The 20853-nt window shown below is 40.1% G+C and overlaps 1 protein-coding gene across 1 annotated transcript in view; it reads right to left on the bottom strand.

The window, feature by feature from the left end:
* LOC136864123 (proton myo-inositol cotransporter) overlaps window positions 1-20853 on the bottom strand; it is a 569053-nt gene that overhangs the window by 86804 nt on the left and 461396 nt on the right. The window contains exons 10-11 of the mRNA XM_067140727.2: window positions 10486-10638; window positions 2503-2659 (exon numbers count right to left, since the gene is read on the bottom strand). Of these exons, the coding sequence (XP_066996828.2) occupies window positions 2503-2659; window positions 10486-10638 (310 nt within the window). The remainder of the gene's footprint in view (window positions 1-2502; window positions 2660-10485; window positions 10639-20853) is intronic.

Here is a 20853-nt window from a genome sequence, read left to right as displayed (position 1 = left end):
GAGAAGATAAATTGTCTACTCAAACCAAATTGAAAGAAGAGTGTTTTAATACCAGTAACATTGTCCCATACAACAGTGTCACCGCACAAACATTTCCCAGTGAGGGGAGAATCAGCGGGGAAGGTGGAGAAAGCAAAGATAGGACGAATGGGTGAGACAGGTGTAGGGGAAGTGGAGTGGGGGTTTGCACTCTGGTCAACCTAGTGAAGTCATCTCCTGCACCTTGCGCCGTGCATCGCACATCCGCATGCACCCTAGTGCAAAAATTTATGAAGTCATGGATGCCAGTGATTACTCTCAGGCAGGCTTCAGTTATAAAATATGAACAACTGGTATTCTCCTAATGGATCAGCATTTTCCACATGAAATTTATGGGATCATCTTTAGCCATTTTTCTTTTCAGCGAGTTTGAGTCTTGTGCTGATTATCTTCCAGAAGACTGCCAAGTCTTCACATAGTGTGGATCCCACTAGATTAATAAACAAAGTCTACTTTGTGTTTCACTGAAAGAGCACTTCTAACAGGAATCTTAATTTCATTCATAGAGCTGAAGTCTTGTTCACACTCTGCTATGGATAATGTAATAGTGTTAACTGCCAACAAAAGAGGTAAGAGGTCGTCTGCTTTCCTCTCTTCATTTTTGTCTTCCTTACACTATCTGTAAGCTCTAATTATTTTACTTGAATCTTTAATGTTAAGCTGAACACACAAATACCCTCCATATAACGCATCTAAGACCTCTTGACTATTTTGATGGATACAGCATATACATAAGTGATTAGTAAGATTATCATGGATCTCTTTCGATAAATAGTCAGAATTTAGTCCTCTGTGCGATGGCTTGTTTATAGAGTTTTTAGCCATTTAAGTGTAATGACCTGGATTTTCTTGTATTGCTTCAAACACACTTACGGTTCTCCTTATGAGATTTATATTTAATCTGTAGAATTATTTTGAGAACCAGAGTGTTGCCACCACATCCTAATATGTACCTAAACTTTAACTGAATTTTTGAACTTTCATTACTGAATACCTATGACCACAAGCTCAACTAAACCCCTGCTCTCAGGCTGTAAAGACTGAACCCAGATATTTTACTTGCCTCACCACAAAGCAGCCACAGCATTGCAAAAAAAATTTTTTTAATCCAATACCATCAACAAATGCTACTTGAGTAAAATCAACCTGTGCGTCCATCCGTGGGCAAAACGTACACAGAAGAAGCTAACAGAACTAGATACAAACAGGTGGTGTCCTACAAACACATGCTAAGGTATCTTCTCGTTATTAGAGATCTGAAGAAAACAAACCTGTTGCTGATGCTAATTAATGACAAATAATGTAATATACCATAAAGTAACATAGCACGGGGCTCTACACGGGTCTACATTGGAGTATCATGTATTCCTTTCCGCCTCCATAGCGTAATGGTTAGTGTTAATACCTGCCATCCTCGGAGGCCCGGGTTGAATTCCCAGTACCGTCAGAAATGTAAGAATAGCATGAGGGCTGGTATGTCGTTGAAATGGCACATGCAGCTCACCTGCACTGGGGGTGTACCTGAAAAGAGCTGCACCACCTCGGGATGAGGACACGAGCTTACTTTACTTTAAAATATTCATATTTTAAACCTAAATATAATAGCTATATCTGTTTAGTATCCATTCTGCTTGACAAATTCCATTTTTTAAAGTATATTATACGTTTGGGAATTCTCTGTTCTGTTAATATCATTATTGTGTTTGGACTGAAAGTGCATTTTTAGTGAGATACATTCACTGGAACAGCAGGGAGCATGCTAGAAATCCTTCACAGCTAATAAGAAAAAATAATCATTGCTTGTTACCCAAATATGTGTCCCACTACTAAGTCAATGTATTAAAAGTACACTGCATACATTCATACAAAAACTAAAGCTCTAAAAACTTTCAATTCTAAAAAAAGAAAGATATTGTGCTTTCTTTCGAGTATTCATAATTTAAAATGTTCTAAAAAAATCTGTTTACTCTCTAAATATCACAGATACGATACTACTAAGTGCCTTTTGTAAGTACTGTAATCCATATAACATTGAATGTTACTTCTGTATCGAATATCATTGCTTGGTGTGAGAGGATAATAGAAGATACAGATTCGTACAAAGGGAGCATGGTAATTCAAATTTCCTTCCCTAGGAATATCAAACATCCAGTAGTATTACGCAGAGAAAGATTGACAGCCTTCCACCAAACTCCACCCAGGCAGTTTAACAACAATTGCTCTACCTATAATATTTGCATTTATATAGACAAGATTGCTGAAGCACAATTTATCTGAATATTTTGAACATATAGTTCTGCAAAATATGCAACTCATATTGGCCCCTTATTGTGCTTTGCAACTTTAACAGCCAGACTGAGAATGGAAGAGCTAAGAAGCTACCATTTGCATTAGCTATCACTGTCCCCACTAAATTCACCATCTTCACGACAGTCTCTGTTCAAACCTCGAATATGTACATACTGAACACTCTTGGAGCTCGATGACGGTACTCTATTGAACAAACGGTCTGCAAATAGACACTCCATCTCTTCCAATGTTTTGCCTTTCGTTTCAGGCAGGATCAGGAACAGAATAATCAAACCAAGTAAGGCCAGAACTGCATACAGATAGAAGGCACCTGGAAGAGAATCATAAATCATATTGTCAAATATTATTATAAACAAACAAAACTGCATGAAAACAAGCAAGCAATGAGGTACACATAAATATTCATATTTCTTCCACTCTTTCATGCAACTGGTCATAGTTTTGTTACTCATGTTTGTGCAGATGTGGTAACTGTCAGATTTATTACTATTGCACTGTAAACAGAGCTCAGGAACCAGAAGGGTGCGGCACTATCACTGAGGTAGTCAGAAGGACAGTGCATGAACACTAAAGGCAACCAACCAACCAACCAACCAACCAACCAACCAACCAACCTTTTCATTGCTAAGAACTTTTTTTTTTTGCTAGTGGCTTTACAGTAAATTAAAATTCTTTCAAGGTCCACCTATTCAATATAATGACGCTTTACATCGCACCGACACAGATAGGTCTTATGGCAACAATGGGAGAGTAAAGGCCTAGGATTTGGAAGGAAGCGACCGTGACCTTAAGGTACAGTCCCAGCATTTGCCTGGTGTGAAAATGGGACACCATGGAAAACCATCTTCAAGACTGCCGACAGTTGGATTCAAATCCACTATCTCTGGGATGCAAGCTCACAACTGCGCGCCCCTAACCGCACAGCCAACTCGCCCGGTAAAGAACATTTTAGCCCATTGACTGATAATGATAACGAGTGCTAAGTATGTAACAAGTTCAAATTTTACCCATTTTGCAGGTGAAATTTAAGCACAGAATTTTACAGAGACCCTGAATATGGCCTAGTACTAGGTGCTAGGCACTATGCGAGTTACTCTACAAGAACCTGCAGCCTTTTGAACTTAAACCTTGGGTCTCAAAGGAACCAAGCGAGATGGCCAGGGGTAGAGTTTTACCATACAGTGGGGCCCTATCGAAGACAGTCTGAGTGAGATTGATAATTCTCACCCTAAGAGTGTCTATTCAACATAGGTCATGGAAATGGGCAATGCATGTAAGCCTATCAGATCCTGTCACCAGCCGCTGGGCCCAGTTCTGTTCACAATAGCTTGCACAGGTGGCTTTAAGTGGCAGCACCCCAAATAGGATATGCATACTCAGGTAGTAGCCTAATGTTTGCTGTACATAAGAGGAGCCTGTTTTCTGGAGAATGGCCATTATCAGTGTAGATCATGGAGGGGGAAAAAAAAAAAACACAGACCCTTCGGCTCTTAAAATCTTAATTTAATGCTGACAATAGATCAGTCCTCGGACTAGAATGACAACCATCTAATATCCTCTCTGACGAAGTTCAGACTGCCTAATAGTCTGCCATGTCTCCTCATGAAGAGTGCAGCCTGGCACAGGAAATGCTAAAACAAGACTTTGTGATTGAGAAAGACAGTATCTTCCTAATTAAGAAGCTCACTGACTATATAAAAGTAGGTGGTGGCTCTTGTTATAGCGTACAATGTGTTCCAATCTAGTTTCCGAGGTCTACAAGTGAAGATAGTGCCTTGAAGTTAAAGGTGTGACCTATAAAAATCTCATTCAAGCTATCTGCATTGCACATACACCCCAGTGGGGATTCGTATCAACATAATACTATTTCCACTGAGCATAGGTAACACTACTTCCACTGTACATAGAAATGCTCCAATAAGCACGTGTGAGACTTTATGCAGTCCTCGCAGCTAAGCCTCAGAAACAAAACTGCATTACGAGGCCACTGAATGTGCCAGAAAAGATATAGCAATGCAATGACACAGAAACCTCAGATTTTATGCTGCATCCAGAAATTGCTGTTGTTGGAGTTTATGAAATATCTGTACATCATGAGATCAATGTGTTTAATATTCCAGCCCTTCAAAATAGTTATAAAATGGTTCAATATTTAATTTTCCTTGGGCGTTTGACATTTTTGAGATATTCTGGCACATTACTTCCCAACGAATGCTTGTGTAGACCCTCCAATGAGGGTGGGAGGCATCTGCCATGTACACTGACTGACAGTGACAATGCAACACCAAGGAGGAGTGGTTCGAAAGGGATGAAAGTTGGGGAAAAAACAGAGACGGCACGGATGAATAATTGATGTTTATTTCAAACCGATATGCAGGTTACACAATGCGCACGGCATCGACCCAGTAGGATGTAGGACCACCGCGAGCGGCGATGCACGCAGAAACACGTCGAGGTACAGAGTCGATAAGAGTGCGGATGGTGTCCTGAGGGATGGTTCTCCATTCTCTGTCAACCATTTGCCACAGTTGGTCGTCCGTACGAGGCTGGGGCAGAGTTTGCAAACGGCGTCCAATGAGATCCCACACGTGTTTGATTGGTGAGAGATCCGGAGAGTACGCTGGCCACGGAAGCATCTGTACACCTCGTAGAGCCTGTTGGGAGATGCGAGCAGTGTGTGGGCGGGCATTATCCTGCTGAAACAGAGCATTGGGCAGCCCCTGAAGGTACGGGAGTGCCACCGGCCGCAGCACATGCTGCACGTAGCGGTGGGCATTTAACGTGCCTTGAATACGCACTAGAGGTGACGTGGAATCATGCGCAATAGCGCCCCAAACCATGATGCCACGTTGTCTAGCGGTAGGGCGCTCCACAGTTACTGCCGGATTTGACCTTTCTCCACGCCGATGCCACACTCGTCTGCGGTGACTATCACTGACAGAACAGAAGTGTGACTCATCGGAGAACACGACGTTCCGCCATTCCCTCATCCAAGTCGCTCTAGCCCGGCACCATGCCAGGCGTGCACGTCTATGCTGTGGAGTCAATGGTAGTCTTCTGAGCGGACACCGGGAGTGCAGGCCTCCTTCAACCAATCGACGGGAAATTGTTCTGGTCGATATTGGAACAGCCAGGGTGTCTTGCACATGCTGAAGAATGGCGGTTGACGTGGCGTGCGGGGCTGCCACCGCTTGGCGGCGGATGCGCCGATCCTCGCGTGCTGACGTCACTCGGGCTGCGCCTGGACCCCTCGCACGTGCCACATGTCCCTGCGCCAACCATCTTCGCCACAGGCGCTGCACCGTGGACACATCCCTATGGGTATCGGCTGCGATTTGACGAAGCGACCAACCTGCCCTTCTCAGCCCGATCACCATACCCCTCATAAAGTCGTCTGTCTGCTGGAAATGCCTCCGTTGACGGCGGCCTGGCATTCTTAGCTATACACGTGTCCTGTGGCACACGACAACACGTTCTACAATGACTGTCGGCTGAGAAATCACGGTACGAAGTGGGCCATTCGCCAACGCCGTGTCCCATTTATCGTTTGCTACGTGCACAGCACAGCGGCGCATTTCACATCATGAGCATACCTCAGTGACGTCAGTCTACCCTGCAATTGGCATAAAGTTCTGACCACTCCTTCTTGGTGTTGCATTTGCTCTGTCAGTCAGTGTATGTGTTACTGTGGTGGAGGATAGTGCCATGTGTGATGTACGTGTTGCAGGGATGGTTGAGACAGCACAGACACCCAGTCTCCAAGCCAAGGGAATTAACCATTCATATTAAAAATCCACAACCCAGCCAGGAACTGAACCAGGGGCCCTCCAACCTGAAGGCCACCATGCTGACACTCAGCCAAGGAAGTTGTTTTTGTTATTATTATTATTATTATTATTATTATTATTATTATTATTATTATTATTATTATTATTATTATTATTGCTAGCAAGCTTCACTCGCGTGGATTTCGTAATTTGATCAAAGTAATCGTTCCTTGACATTGTACTAAGACATTATCCGAAAATTCCTGAAGTATAAAAAACCCACCCAAAAATTTAGTTTCATTTACCTCAGAAATTCTTTGTAAACCATGATTGTGGTATTACCTTTCGGGGCTAAGACGACCATGCGACATAGAACTGTACATGTGAGAAAAAGTCTTCTCTCAAGTCGAAAAAATAAATACATGTTTCTTTATTTTTAAAGGAGATTTCAAATACCTATTCCCACATCTGTAACATCTTCAGTTTTTGAGATATACATAAGTATCCCCATAAAACAAATTCAACCCCTTGATCAATCCTTCCCCATCTAAGTGTATTTTCCGAAAACAAAAATTCATGTTTCTTTATTTTTAAAGGAGATTTCACATACCAACTTTCACATCTGAAACATCTTAAGTTTTTAAGATATAAGTATCCTCATAAAAAATAATTCAACTATTTCACTTCTTTTCACCCCCCTGTTAAGTGCCTTCTCTGAAAACAAAAAGGTACATGTTCCTGTATTTTTAAAGGACTTTCCAAATACCAAGTTTGTTGTCTCTAACATGTTAATTTTTTGACATATAATGTACATATACCGGTACTCCTTTTAAAAATTCACCCGCTTTTCCAATTTTTCCAGCGCCTTAACTGGAACATTTAACTTCAAGGCACTATCTTCACTTGTAGACCTCGGAAACTAGATTGGAACACATTGTACGCTATAACAAGAGCCACCACCTACTTTTATATAGTCAGTTCCAGCGCCTTAACTGGATTTTCCAAAAACAAAAAATACATTTTTCATTACTTTCAAAGAGATTCCAAAACCAATTTTCATGTCTGTATGTCTGTAACATGTTCAGTTTTTGAGATAAACTTATACTCATAAACATAATTCAACTTCTTCTTTACTTTCTTCCTCACCTCTCCCGGTGGACTTTACGAAAACAAAAAATATGCGTTTCTTTATTTTTAAAGGAAACTCAAAATACCAACTTTCACATCTGTAAAGGCTTCAGTTTTTAAGATCAAGTATCCTCAGACATATTTCAACTCCTTACTTACTTATTTTCAACCCAACACCCCTTAAGTCAATGGTCAAAAAAAAATGCGTGTGCCTTGATTTTTAAAGGAGATTCCAAATACTAATTTTCACGTCTGTAACATCTTTAGTTTTTGAGATATATGTATCTTTATACAAAGTATTCAACTAATTTTTCAATTAATTCACCCCCCTAAGTGAATATCCAAAGACAAAAGGTTTACATTGACAGAAGATTCCAAATACAAATTTTCATGTCTGCAACTTCTTCAGTTTTTGAGATATAAGTAACCTCATGAAAAGAATTCAACTGCTTTTTCACTCCACCCCCACCCGTTAAGTTGGTCCCCCCCCCCCCACACACACACACACACACACACAAAAAGTTCGGGTTTCTTTATTTTTAAAGGAGATTCCAAATACCAATTTTCATGTGTGCAACATGTTATGTTTTTGAGATATACTGTAGATACGCTAATTTTAAAAATTCACCCCCTTTTTCAGTTCTCTTAAGTGGATTTTCCAAAAAAAATATTTATGTTTCTTTACTTTTACAGGAAATTCCAAATATCAGTTTTCAAGTCTGTAATACGTTACGTGTCTGAGAATTTGCAGATATAGTCTTTTTAAATTCACCCCGTTTGTCAATCACGTTCACCCCCTATTCATCCGATTATCCAAAAACACAGAAAATACACGTTTCTTAGTTTTCAAAGAAGATTCAAAATTTAAATTTTCATGTCTGTAACATCTTCAGTTTTTGAGATACAAGTCTCCTCATAAAAGGTGTCCAACCCCCTTTCCCCCTTCTTTGACCCCTTTTAATGGAATTTTCAAAAAAAGAAAAAATGTATGCATTTCTTTTTTTTCAAATACTATTTTTTACGGCTGTAAAGTTTGAGATATAGATATCCTCATTTTAAAAATTCACTCCCCCTTTTCACCCCCTTAGCAACGGAATATCCAGAAATCCTCCCTTGGCGAGCACCTACATGTTAATATGAATGTACCCCCAAAATTTCATTTCTTTGTGTCCAGTAGTTTTGGCTCGGCGATGATGAATCAGTCAGTCAGTCAGTCAGTCAGGACAAGTTCTTTTATTATTATTCACCATAACTCTCAGAAAAGGTGGTAACACAATTTGAAATTCAGGGCTAACAGAACTAAAACTAAAGCCGCACCCCAATACAATTATGTTACATAAAGAAAACAATCTAACAATTTCCTGCAATAAGTTACTTCTCCGTTCTAGAAGTTGGGTGATAGAGGTGATATTGGTGTGTCCGTAACTTCTATAAAAATGACCATTAAGTGTTTTGCTTCGGCAAACACAAGATGCAAATTATAGAAAACTAGAGAATGAAAGATGTTACTCTATTTCTAATAAACTGTTGTTTTACCAGATATGTACTTGCATTTTATAAATCTGTATCTTGTGTACGACAGACTAAAAAATGTAAAGGTTATTTTAACCAAGTCAAAACTGAAAAACATAGCTTCCATCATATCATAACATAACATAACATAAACTTCTATTGTCTGCAAATGCCTAGAGCAACTAGTAGTAAATTGTTTACTGGAATTGTTATGCAAAAACAATGATCTCGTAACAGTCAACATGGTTTCCACCCAGTGTATTCCTGCACAAAATTACAAAGTAAAGTCACTGAGGAGTTGCGGTTCTTCTAGAATCAAACCAACGTTGTTCAAATAGACAGTCTCTCACACTGGACTGAACAAGGGTTTTCTACCAGGCACCTCATGAGTGGCTTTTGTTAAAACTACAGCAGTTTAATACCAAAGGCAGCTTATAGACACAGATGAGGTCATTCCTGGAGGAATGAGCACCATATTTGGTTTATAGATAGGTTCAATGGCAGGCCTTAAAGGTAACGTGCAGTATAACTCAAGGTAGTGTGATCAGACAACCCCCACCACCTCCCTCAAACACCTTCTCCTTAAATGCACTATCTTTCTGGCTGTGCCTCCTCATAAATGGCTCAATATACTGATGACACTATGCTTTATGAATGTGTTAACAGTAAAGATGATGACCTGGTCCAAGAGTCTTTTCACAATACTTCAGTTACTTGCTAACAGCTTAAATATCTATGTAAAAAAAAAAAAGTACAATAACATGAGAATGGGCAGGGTCCAAAATAAAATTGACAATAAATATCACCTGACAATATGAAGAAATTTGAAAAATTGCATCCCAACTGTATTGACACACAGTCAAACTGCTTGGCACCACATACAGCTGCAAATATTTATACGACTGAGAGTGTACAGCACTGTGCAGAGAGACTGATCAACAACACCCCCCCCCGATGGTCTTCATTCCTTGTCCCTCTTCCTTCCACTGAGATAATAGCCTAACAAAACAAATTTTCTTCTGAAAATCTTCACCTGCTCTATTGACCCCATTCACCATCTCTCATTTTCCTACCACTATCTGCACCGTTTGCTCCTACCTCTACTTACAAGAATAGTTTCTATGGTTGCTCAGTGCTCTTTGTCAAAAATGAAATCATGTATCTAAAACTGTTAAAGAATTCATGAAGAAATACATCAAAGCAAAGCCACCTCCATACAGGCCATGAAGGCCCTTGGAGGAGTGGAAGGTAAAGGCTTCCACCATTGTTAACCTCGGCAAATGATGGGGTAGAGTGGTTAGCTCTTCGCCCGGCCGCCTTTGCCCCCAGGAATTAACCTGGTACTCATTTTTGGTGTAGGCTGAGTGAACCTCAGGGCCATATGCACCTCCGGAAGTGGAAATCTCGTTTCTTAAATTTTACCACTTCCTGACAGGGATTCGAACCCATGGCCTTCCACGCGAACCGAGCATGCCTTTACCACCTCGGCCAGGCAGCCCCTTGACGAAGAAATACATTACATAAATAAATTAATAATAAAATAATAATACTTAAACAAGTTAAAAGTTCCTTTTACACATCATAACATTCCATTAGCATATAAGATGTCTAAACTGACTCACAAGAAGGAGGGGCCAATGTCATAAAAGTCTACATCTGCCACTGCATCATAGCAATCAAATGTATTAAAATTTACATTGGTGAACATGATGAGAACTATTGAACTTACCTTCCTTAGTGAGCCATTCTGTAAGTGAAAGGAATGTCATTGAAACGAGTAAATTGAATATCCAGTTTGTCGAAGTAGCCACACTACTACAAAAACTGCGTGCCCACATTGGGTAGATTTCCGAGTTGATGGTCCAAGGCATTGGCCCCATACCTAAATGAAAAAGAAAGAAAAGAAAAGAAAGATTACTGATCACAGTGACACAAACCACGCAAAGATAAGGTTTTATATCTTATCACAATTCAAAGAAGAAAAAAAATTTTTTTTTTGCTAGTTGCTTTATGTCGCACCGACACAGCTAGGTCTTATGGCGATGATGGGACAGGAAAGGGCTAGGAGTGGGAAGGAAGCGGCCGTGGTCTTATTTAAAGGTACAGCCGCAGCATTTGCCTGGTGTGAAAATGGTAAACCACGGAGAACCATTTTCAGGGCTGCTGACAGTGGGGTCCAAATCTACTATCTCCCGAGTACTGGATACTGGCCGCACTTAAGCAACTGCAGTTATCGAGCTCGGTCAAAAAAAATCAATACATATAGGAAGAGTAGTAATATATCATCAGAGTTTGATGATTTCAGATACTAGTATACTTGAGTTGTATACCTCCTTTTCAAATTTATGGCATGTTCAGCAATGGAATGGATGAAACTAGTGTAGTGTAGATTGTGACGACACGTTTTTTTTCTTCCTACTTGTTTGAAGTCGCACTAACACATCAGCGGTTTTCGGTGATGGAAGGATGGAAAAGGGTACGGCTCTAGCATTTGCTTGGTGTGAAAATTGTGAACCAGGGATGACTATCTTCAGGGCTGCCGACAGTGGGATTTGAACCCAGTACCTCCCGAATGCAAGCTCACAGCTGCGCAACCCTAATCACACGGCCAACTCGCTCAGTGGGACACAGGTTCAGTATGCTCCAAGTAAATGAGAAATGTTACAATGTTTGTCATGTTTAGGCTTTCTAGACCTACAACCAGCACATGATAACAGAGTCCTGCATGACAGAGTATGAACCCTATTCTCCGGACCACCTTTTGAACAGACTAAAACGGAAATAACGTCATTGCCTCTTCACACTCACCGTGGTTGCCAAATGAACCGGCGCGCTATTCAAAGTTGTACTCCAACACTATACTACAGCACAGCTCACGGATTGTACCTCGAATGCATTTAAAATAATTAAGGTATGCGTGTTAGAATCCCATACAGTCTTTTAACGGCTTACATATTTAAACAATTAATTTACTGAATTACATTTTAAATGTGAAAACCTACTATCTGTTTTCCAGTCATTGACCGAGTCAGGGATGGAATGCATGAAACCCCATCTTGCGAGCGAGGATAGGAATTGAGCCGGCTACCGAAGCCTGTCACACTCCTCTGAGGGCAATGATTAATGACTCACAGATGAAATGAAATGATTCTGGAGAGTGTTGCTGGAATGAAAGATGACTGGAAAACCAGAGTACCCAGAGAAAAACCTGCCTCCCCACCGCTTTGTCCAGCACAAATCTCACATGGAGTGACCGGGATTTGACCCACGTAACCCAGCGGTAAGAGGCCGACGTCCTGCCACCTGTGTCACAGAGGCGTTCACATTTTTTAATGTACCAACTACAATTTCACGCTTAAACCATTGCGAACGAATTCTTTTGACATACACAGTAAGCATTACATTCATTAAATTATTATTACTATTATCGATATTGTATATAACATTTTATTATTCATTAATCACTATAATTATCTAAATATATGGCCTGATTCCTGAGTGAAATGAGCTGCCGAAGACGTCTGTCACGCTACTCACGGGCGACTGACGCACAAGTGAGAGAATTCTTCTTCTTCTTCTTCTTCTTCTTCTGTTTACGCTCCAGGGTCGGTTTTCCCTCGGACTCAGCGAGGGATCCCACCTCTACCGCCTCAAGGGCAGTGTCCTGCAGCTTCAGAATCTGGGTCGGGGGATACAACTGAGGAGGATGACCAGTGATTATGTACTGTACTCGAATTAACATGAAACTGACAGGTGAAGTTGAGGATCCAGGCGAAAACCTGTCCCATATCCGCTCTGTCCAGCACAAATTCAATAAATTAATTATTACAAATATATGTCCGGCTCCATGGCTAAATGGTTAGCGTGCTGGCCTTTGGTCACAGGGATCCTGGGTTCGATTCCCGGCAGGGTCGGGAATTTTAACCTTAATTGGTTAATTTCGCTGGCACGGGGGCTGGGTGTATGTGTCGTCTTCATCATCATTTTATCCTCGTCGCTACTCTCAGGCCGCCTACGGGCGTCAAATCGAAAGACCTGCATCTGGCGAGCCGAATTTGTCCTTGGACACTTCCGGCACTAAAAGCCACACACCATTTATTTACAAATGTATTTTTATAAAAACATTATTACATATTATTATTATTATTATTATTATTATCATCATCATCATGCAGGAGGTTTCAGCATCAGCTTACCTTGTACCGCAGTAATTAATATCTGTATCTCTATCAAGTGGCTGCACACACATGTCGGAATTGGAGTCGGGGTCAGCACATGAGGTAGACTAATCCCGCCGTCAACAGTATTTGCTCGGAAATGCTTATAAACAGACAGAATCATATTTCCGTCACCGGACATAAACATCTTGCGTTTCTTCTTGAACTGATAACAGTCTGGTGAATTTTTGTTCGGATCCATTACACAATAATATCCAGTAACAAGTAAGAAGAAACCAACGAATGTACAAGAGACTACAAGAATTATGAATTAGCACACAATACGCACACACACTGTTTTTGTAAAAGCGAAGCACACTGATAAAATTCTCTCACTGCTGTTTTAAACAGACTGCGATTGGAACTGCACCCATGTGTTCAATCACAGTCGACTGGATCCCTCGCTGCGTAGCTAGAGCGACGCATCAAGTCGGCCGTGATTCAAGACATCCACTCAGTGAGTATCTAAGTAAGTATGGCAGCTCCGCATTGACGGCACCATTGCCAAAACTTGCGCCGAGTAGCGCGCCCCCCTTGCCCCCTCACCTACCGTGTGACAACACCGTAGGCACTGCCCCTGTCGCCCGCGCCATCCCCTGGTCTATACACTCACTTCCGCTTTAGTCTGCTCAAAAGGTGGTCCGGAGATTAGAGATTAAGGATGGTTCAACCATCTGCTGGTAAACTAGATGACAGCTACACAGGAGGTAAACTACCTGGCGGGTGTAAATCAGCTGGTACTTCGGCTTCTATGCTACTACCTCCGTGCAAGTGCATGTTCCACCTTTACAATACCATAATCGTCTTTATTAATAAGGCTACATTAAAGTATTAGTGATACATGTTTCGTCCCTCTTTCGAGACATCTTCAGTCACACATAAAATCATTGAAAATACGGTAAGGACACAAAACCAGTAGATAAACTGGTTATGGATCTTGTGACGCGGCATATTGAGGTCTTGTCAAATCCTGAGTCATAAAATAACACAAACATGAATACGATGTGAATCATAAAGTCCAGCTATTGCACGGGGTAAAATATTGTTACATACATGGAATTACATAGATGTAATACAACATCAGTGGCTATGCAAAATGAATTAATCATGTAGTTATTCCAACATTATGAACATATTGTATATGTTATTGACATGTGTACATAAACAGTGCAAGATTAATGCCACATTTAAATTAAACTTCTTGCAATGAGTTGAAGAAAGGTGGACTATTGATGAATGACACAAGTTAATCATAGCTGATGTTGACAATATGGGCCTAAAAAGGAAGGAAATATAAATGAACTATTAAGTGCAATGTGAATTGTAAATTGTGTGCCCATCTGGTCACTCACCTCCTCGCCCATCCCGTACTGTCCATTCACATCGAGTGTTGAAGCTAAATGAGCGCAGTCCTCTAAGGTCATTGAGAAACAACTTGGAGGGGAGGTTGTGAAGAGTTTGATGTGGGGGGGATGTGTGGGGTTGTAATGCTTTACTTACGCGCCTTGATGTAAAGAATTTAATGATTATCTCTTCGATAAGTATATTGACTTCCTCCGATATTTCATTCAGATTGTGTGCCGCCTTGCATTTTTATTAATATTTGTAAAAATATTTTCAAAAATATTTTATAGATTCCTTTTTCCATTTAGTTGGAGAATTTGAAAATCTTGCTTTATGTCTGTGAATGTATGATTGGCATCCACCATATGAGAACCCCCTACCAAGAATCTGCTGTATTTCGTCGCTTTAACATGCTCCTTATATATGATGGAAAAATTGCAGCCTGTCTGTCCAACGTAACTTGCAGGACATTGCTGGCACTTCAATTTATAAATGCCTGATTTCTTAACTTTATTATTGACCTTGTTAATAATAGTGTGCTGATTATAAAAAAGATTAGCATTATTATTTGTTGTCTTGAAAGAAACTCTCTTGAGTTTTGTAAAACATTCATACTTTCCTAGATTTTGCTATGACTGTAGGTGAAAAGGGCGTAACTGTCTTCTTTCATTTTAGTATCCTTAGCCATCTTAATGCTTCCGGGTGCATGGAAACTTGTCTGATTACCGTAACTGTCCGAGTGGGTTTTCTGAATATTCTATATCCAAGTTTATTCGAGTCATACTTTGTTGTTACTTATTAAATTGTAAAGTTTTTTCTTAATATTAATAATAATTAATATCTAGTCTCAGTCTGGTTCTTGATCGTAACTTCTATACTGCACTTTCAACTTCCGCCGTGATCGTGATTGGGTCCTGGAGTTTGAAATGAACGGGCCAACTGAATTTGGGAACTTTCTCCAGAACTTTTATTTCAGACTTATTAAAATGGGTCTTGGAAAAACTAATAACAGGCTTCTGAAATTCGGGGTTGGTTGAATAGACCTGATTATTGTAATTCACGAATAAACTTAGATATAAAATATTTAGGAAACCCACTCAGACAGTTAATGTCATCGGACAAGATTACATGCAGCCGGAAGCACATAAGAGGACCTCCTTTTATAGTGTAAATCATAGGGCTTATAGTATACCTATGTCAGACTTGGATCGAAAGAATGAATTGGATACTATTTATTTAATAGCTAAAATAAACTGGTTCAACAGGCAGTTTGTTGACAAAATTATTAGCAAAGTCAAGAAGATGTCTTTTTCAACATTAACTAAGGATACAAAAAAGAATGAAGACAGTTACACCCTTTTTACCTACAGTCATAGCAAAATTATGAAATTACGAATGTTAAAAAACTTAATTTGAGAGTTTCTTTCAAGACAACAAACAATAATGCACATCTTTTTTTATAATCAGCACACAATTAAATTCAATAATAAATTTCAGAAATCAGGAGTTTATAAATTGAAGTGCCAGCAATGCCCCGCAAGTTACATTGGACAGAAAGGCCGAAATTTTTCCATCAGATATAAGGAACATGTTAATGCATCGAAATACAGCAGATTCTCGGCAGTGGGTCTCATACGGTGGATGCCAATCGTACATTCAGACATAAAGCAAGACCTTCAAATTCTGCAATGAGTAGGAAAGGGAATCTTCTTTCTTCAATTTTGGCCATGTAAGGACCACGGAAATTAACCCCATGCATTCATCTTAATCCTTCCTTTCTTGACTTCCAATAGTACTTCACCCTTTCACTTGGCTGTTTCCTCCTCTCTTGTGTCCAGATATTACCTTTCCTCTTTTCCTTCTCCTGGAAACCCTTGAAATTTTGTATCAACCTTCTGAATGTTTTTCTGTCTTTTATTACATTGTCTGTTATTCCAATTTGTCATCTTGTTTTACTTCTTGGTTGCCCTTCTTGTTCTTGTAAACATGGTTAAGCACTTGTTTTGACAATGTACCGTTATCGATACTCATTATGTGACCAAAAAATTTAATTCTCCTCATCCTGATCATGTCTAACAGCCTTTAATTATCTTTATTCTTGTATAGATCTTTATTCCTCTATGTCTAAACTCTCCTTCCTTCGTTTTCAATGGTCCTCAAATTTTTCTCAATATTTTCCTTTCTTTTTTCTCTATCTCTTCTATTTCACCAGTTTCCATAGAGAACATGCATTCTGTGGCATACAGAGTCTCTGGTTTGATTACTGTGTTGTGTTTGATTTTAGTTTTCCTTGAGAGATTCTTCTTATTGTAGGTATCTTTCGTGAGTTTGTATGCTAGTTCCAGTTTTCTTGCTCTTGATCTGTTTGCTTCCATATACAGTCCATTCACCTGAATTATTTCACCTAGGTATTTAAATTTATTAACCTTTATGATTTTCCTGTACTCTGTTTTTAGCACTGTGGGTGAATCCCTAATATTTGACATGAATTTAGTCTTCTCAAAAGATATCTGAAGTCCAACTTTTCCTGCTATTTCTTTCAGAAAGTTGATTTGGTCTAAGGCAGTCTCTATATTTCCAGAGAGGATTGCTATGTCATCAGCAAAGGCCAAACAGTTTACACCAACCCCTTTGTGCTTTGAACCTAAACTTATCTCATGATGGAGTCCCCTTTCTTTAAGTCTTTCTACCCATAGTCTTATTACCTTTTCCAGGATAATACTGAAAGGAATCGGGAAAAGCCCATCTCCCCGCCTGACACCAGTTTTAATTTCAAATTCATCTGATATCTCTCCCATAAATTTCACTCTGGACTTTGTTTCAGTCAGAGTTTGGCCAATTAGGGCTGATGCAGACAGGGAATTGTACGTAGATGAAAGAAACCGAGCGAAACAAATAGCTGTTGAATCCAAAAAGAAGTCGTGGGAAGATTTTGGTAATAACCTAGAAAGGCTAGGTCAAGCAGCAGTAATAAAGAATCTTAGCAAAAAGGAAATGAACAGTGTTTTGGGTAATTCAGGTAAACTCTTAATAGATCCCAGGGAGTCACTGGAGAGGTGGAGGGATTATTTTGAACATCTTCTCAAGGTAAAAGGAAATCTTCCTGGTGGTGCTGCGAACAACCAAACTCATGGGGAGGAGGGAAATTATGTAGGTGAAATTACACTTGAGGAAGTGGAAAGGATGGTAAACTCCATTGTCATAAAACACCAGGAATAGATGAAATTGAACTTGAAATGGTGAAGTATAGTGGGAAGGCAGGGATGAAATGGCTTCATGAAGTAGTACGATTACCATGGAGTGTTCGTAAGGTACCTTCAGACTGGACAAAAGCAGTAATTGCATCGACCTATAAGCAAGGGAACAGGAAGGATTGCAACAACTATCGAGGTATTTAATTAGTATACCAGGCAAAGTATTCACTGGCATCTTGGAAGGGAGGGTGCAATCAGTGGTTAAGAGGAAAATGGATGAAAACCAGTGTGGTTTTAGACCACAGAGGGGCTGTCGGAATCAGATTTTCAGTATGCGCCAGGTAACTGAAAAATGCTACAAGAGGAACCATATGACAGGGTACAGAGGGGGGGAAAAAAGGTGTTTGCCATACTGGGGGACTATGGAATGAAAGGTAGATTATTAAAATCAATCCAAATAATTTATGTTGACAATTGGGCTTCAGTGAGAATTGATGGTAGAATGAGTTCTTGATTCAGGGTACTTACAGGGGTTAGACAAGGCTGTAATCTTTCACCTTTGCTGTTCGTCGTTTATACCTTTCAGCAGATGATCCATGTAAAGTGGCAGGGAGGGATTCACTTAGATGGAATGTAGTAAGCAGTCTGGCCTATGCTGACGACTTGATCTTAACTCTCTTGGTGCCAGGCGGTAGTGCGAGCATCCGCCCTTTAAATTGCCAGAGCCGATCTGGTCGGCCGTTAACAATCCAGTCGGAAGTTGCCAGAGCCGATTACATCGGCCGGCTTAAAATTCTGTGATATACGTAATTTTGAGGCAACCTATAGTGAAATGCATACTTTTGTTACAACCTGTAGTAAAGGGGCTACACGTTATTGTGTGCCTGGCCTTGCTTGGGCAGTTCTAAGAGGGTGTTATATCTTTCACAAGAGTCGTTTCCTGTGTTTACAAATACCGCTAACCGGTCAGTAAGAGATTGCTCCTTGCAGTGAGTGGATTTGTGACAGGAAAATGGCATGTTATTCACGTGATAATTTTTCAGCAGGTATTGATGACAATAAATGAATGCAGTATTTAGAACAGTGCGAAGTTAACGCTGATGATTTATCGGATAGCGATAGGGAATTTAGTTCAGAGAGTAGCGACGAAATTATACCGGACACATCCGCGGAATCACCGCAGCTAAAGAAGAGACGTTTAATTGTGTCTAACAGCACTAAATCTACTCTGAATATGGTGGTAGATGAAACCAGTGATAACGAATATGATGATGATGATGATGATGATGTCTCTGGAGAACATTTTGTGGAAATTTGTCCCAATGAACCCGACAACATTCCTCAACCTCCTGTCTCCTTGAAGGACCTAAACATGCCCTACCGTCTGATTCTCCGCCCATATCACACTTCAATTTACTTTTCACTTACTCTCTGCTAAACGTTATAGTCACATATAGTCCTCTATCATTACCTAAATGCCGGTCTCCATGGGCCAAGTGTAGCGTGCCTGCCTCTCACCCGGAGGTCATGGGTTCGATCCCCCCCTGAGGGTTGGTTCGAGGTTCACTCAATCTAAGTGACCGTAAGCGATTGCAATTGAGGAGATATCTGAGGGTGATAGGACCCCGGTCTGGAGAACCAATAATAATGACTGAGAGGATCTGTCTCACTGACCATGATTCACCTCGTAAAGTGCAGGTACCGAACTGAGCGCGGTCGCTTAGTAGGTCAAAGCAAATCACGGCTTTAGTGCCACACATTTCTTAATTTCGTAAACTCTGTTGTATTGTAAAATTATTTTTCTAATATATACTACAACCGAAAATGCGAAACTACTTTTTCTGAAAACAAAAACTATAATATCAACTACTATTTTTTACTTATTTAATAATTCAGAATTATTTTAATACTGTGTTGTCCGCACGTAGAAAATTTGTTGTCAGTATTTGTCAAACATCGATACATACACGCGAATTTTATCGGTGAGTAAAATTGTCTTGTTTTTATTAGTGACATATGTTTGAATTTTTAATTTTTACGTTTTTATTTTTCTCGTTGAAATTAGTTATTCTATAGAATTGTATTTAGAAATACATCATACATAATTACGAATATTACTTTGTATCGTAAATTATTTTTTCAAAGTAGATATTGAGAGATAAAGTGCGAATATATTTTTCTCTTCCTAAAAATAAACGTTTTCGACAACTATAAATCAACAATAAAACGTCTTTGACTCTTTATATCACTCCAGACCAGTTTCTTATTCTACGTAGCCGATATGTAGAAAATTTCATGCCGGTATTTGCTATACACCGGTACATATACGCGAATCTTAAAATACATGTATTTCCACTGAAAACGGCCTGGCACTTTACAGCAGTAGAGTGGAGGCGGAGCTCTGGCCTCTTCCAGCTGATGGGGAGCGGCCGACTAGATCGGCTCTTGGCTCCAAGAGGGTTAATGGCAGATTGTGCCAAAAGTCTCCAGTCTAATATCATGGAACTTGAAAATAGGTGCAATGAGTATGGTATGAAAATTAGCCTTTCGAAGACTAAATTGATGTCAGTACGTAAGAAATTAAATAGAACTGAATGTCAGACTGGTGATACAAAGCTGGAACAGGTAAATAATTTTAAGTATTTAGGATGTGTGTTCTCCCAGGATGGTAATGTAAGTGAGATTGAATCAAGGTGTAGTAAAGCTAATGCAGTAAGCTCTCAGTAGCGATCAACAGTATTCTGTAAGAAGGAAGTCAGCTCTCAGACAAAACTATCTTTATATCGGTCTGTTTCCAGACCAACTTTTCTTTACGAGAGCGAAAGGTGGGTGGTCTCAGGACATCTTATTCATAACTTAGAGGCAACAGACATGAAAGTAGCAAGAATGATTCCTGGTACAAACAGGTGGGAACAATGGCAGGGGGTATTCTGAATCAGGATATTTTTATTTTTTTATTTTTTTGCTAGCTGCTTTACGTCGCACCGACACAGATAGGTCTTATGGCGACGATGGTATAGTAAAGGCCTAGGAGTTGGAAGAAGTGGCCGTGGCCTTAATTAAGGTACAGCCCCAGCATTTGCCTGGTGTGAAAATGGGAAACCATGGAAAACCATCTTCAGGGCTGCTGACAGTGGGGCTCGAACCCACGATCTTTCCGGATGCAAGCTCACAGCCGCACGCCTGAATCAGGAGACAAAGGTTAAGTTAGGAATGAACTCTATGGATAAACCTGTACGCATAAACCAGCTTTGGTGGTGGGGTCATGTGAGGCAAATGGAGCATAGGTTACATAAGAGAATAATGGACTCTTATGGAGGGTAAGAGAAGTAGAGGGGACTA

This window comes from Anabrus simplex, chromosome 2 (genome assembly GCF_040414725.1).
Source record: "Anabrus simplex isolate iqAnaSimp1 chromosome 2, ASM4041472v1, whole genome shotgun sequence".
NCBI classification, from domain to species: domain Eukaryota; kingdom Metazoa; phylum Arthropoda; class Insecta; order Orthoptera; family Tettigoniidae; genus Anabrus; species Anabrus simplex.
Note: the sequence above shows the minus strand (reverse complement) of the source record. Positions and strands in the feature narration are given on the sequence as shown.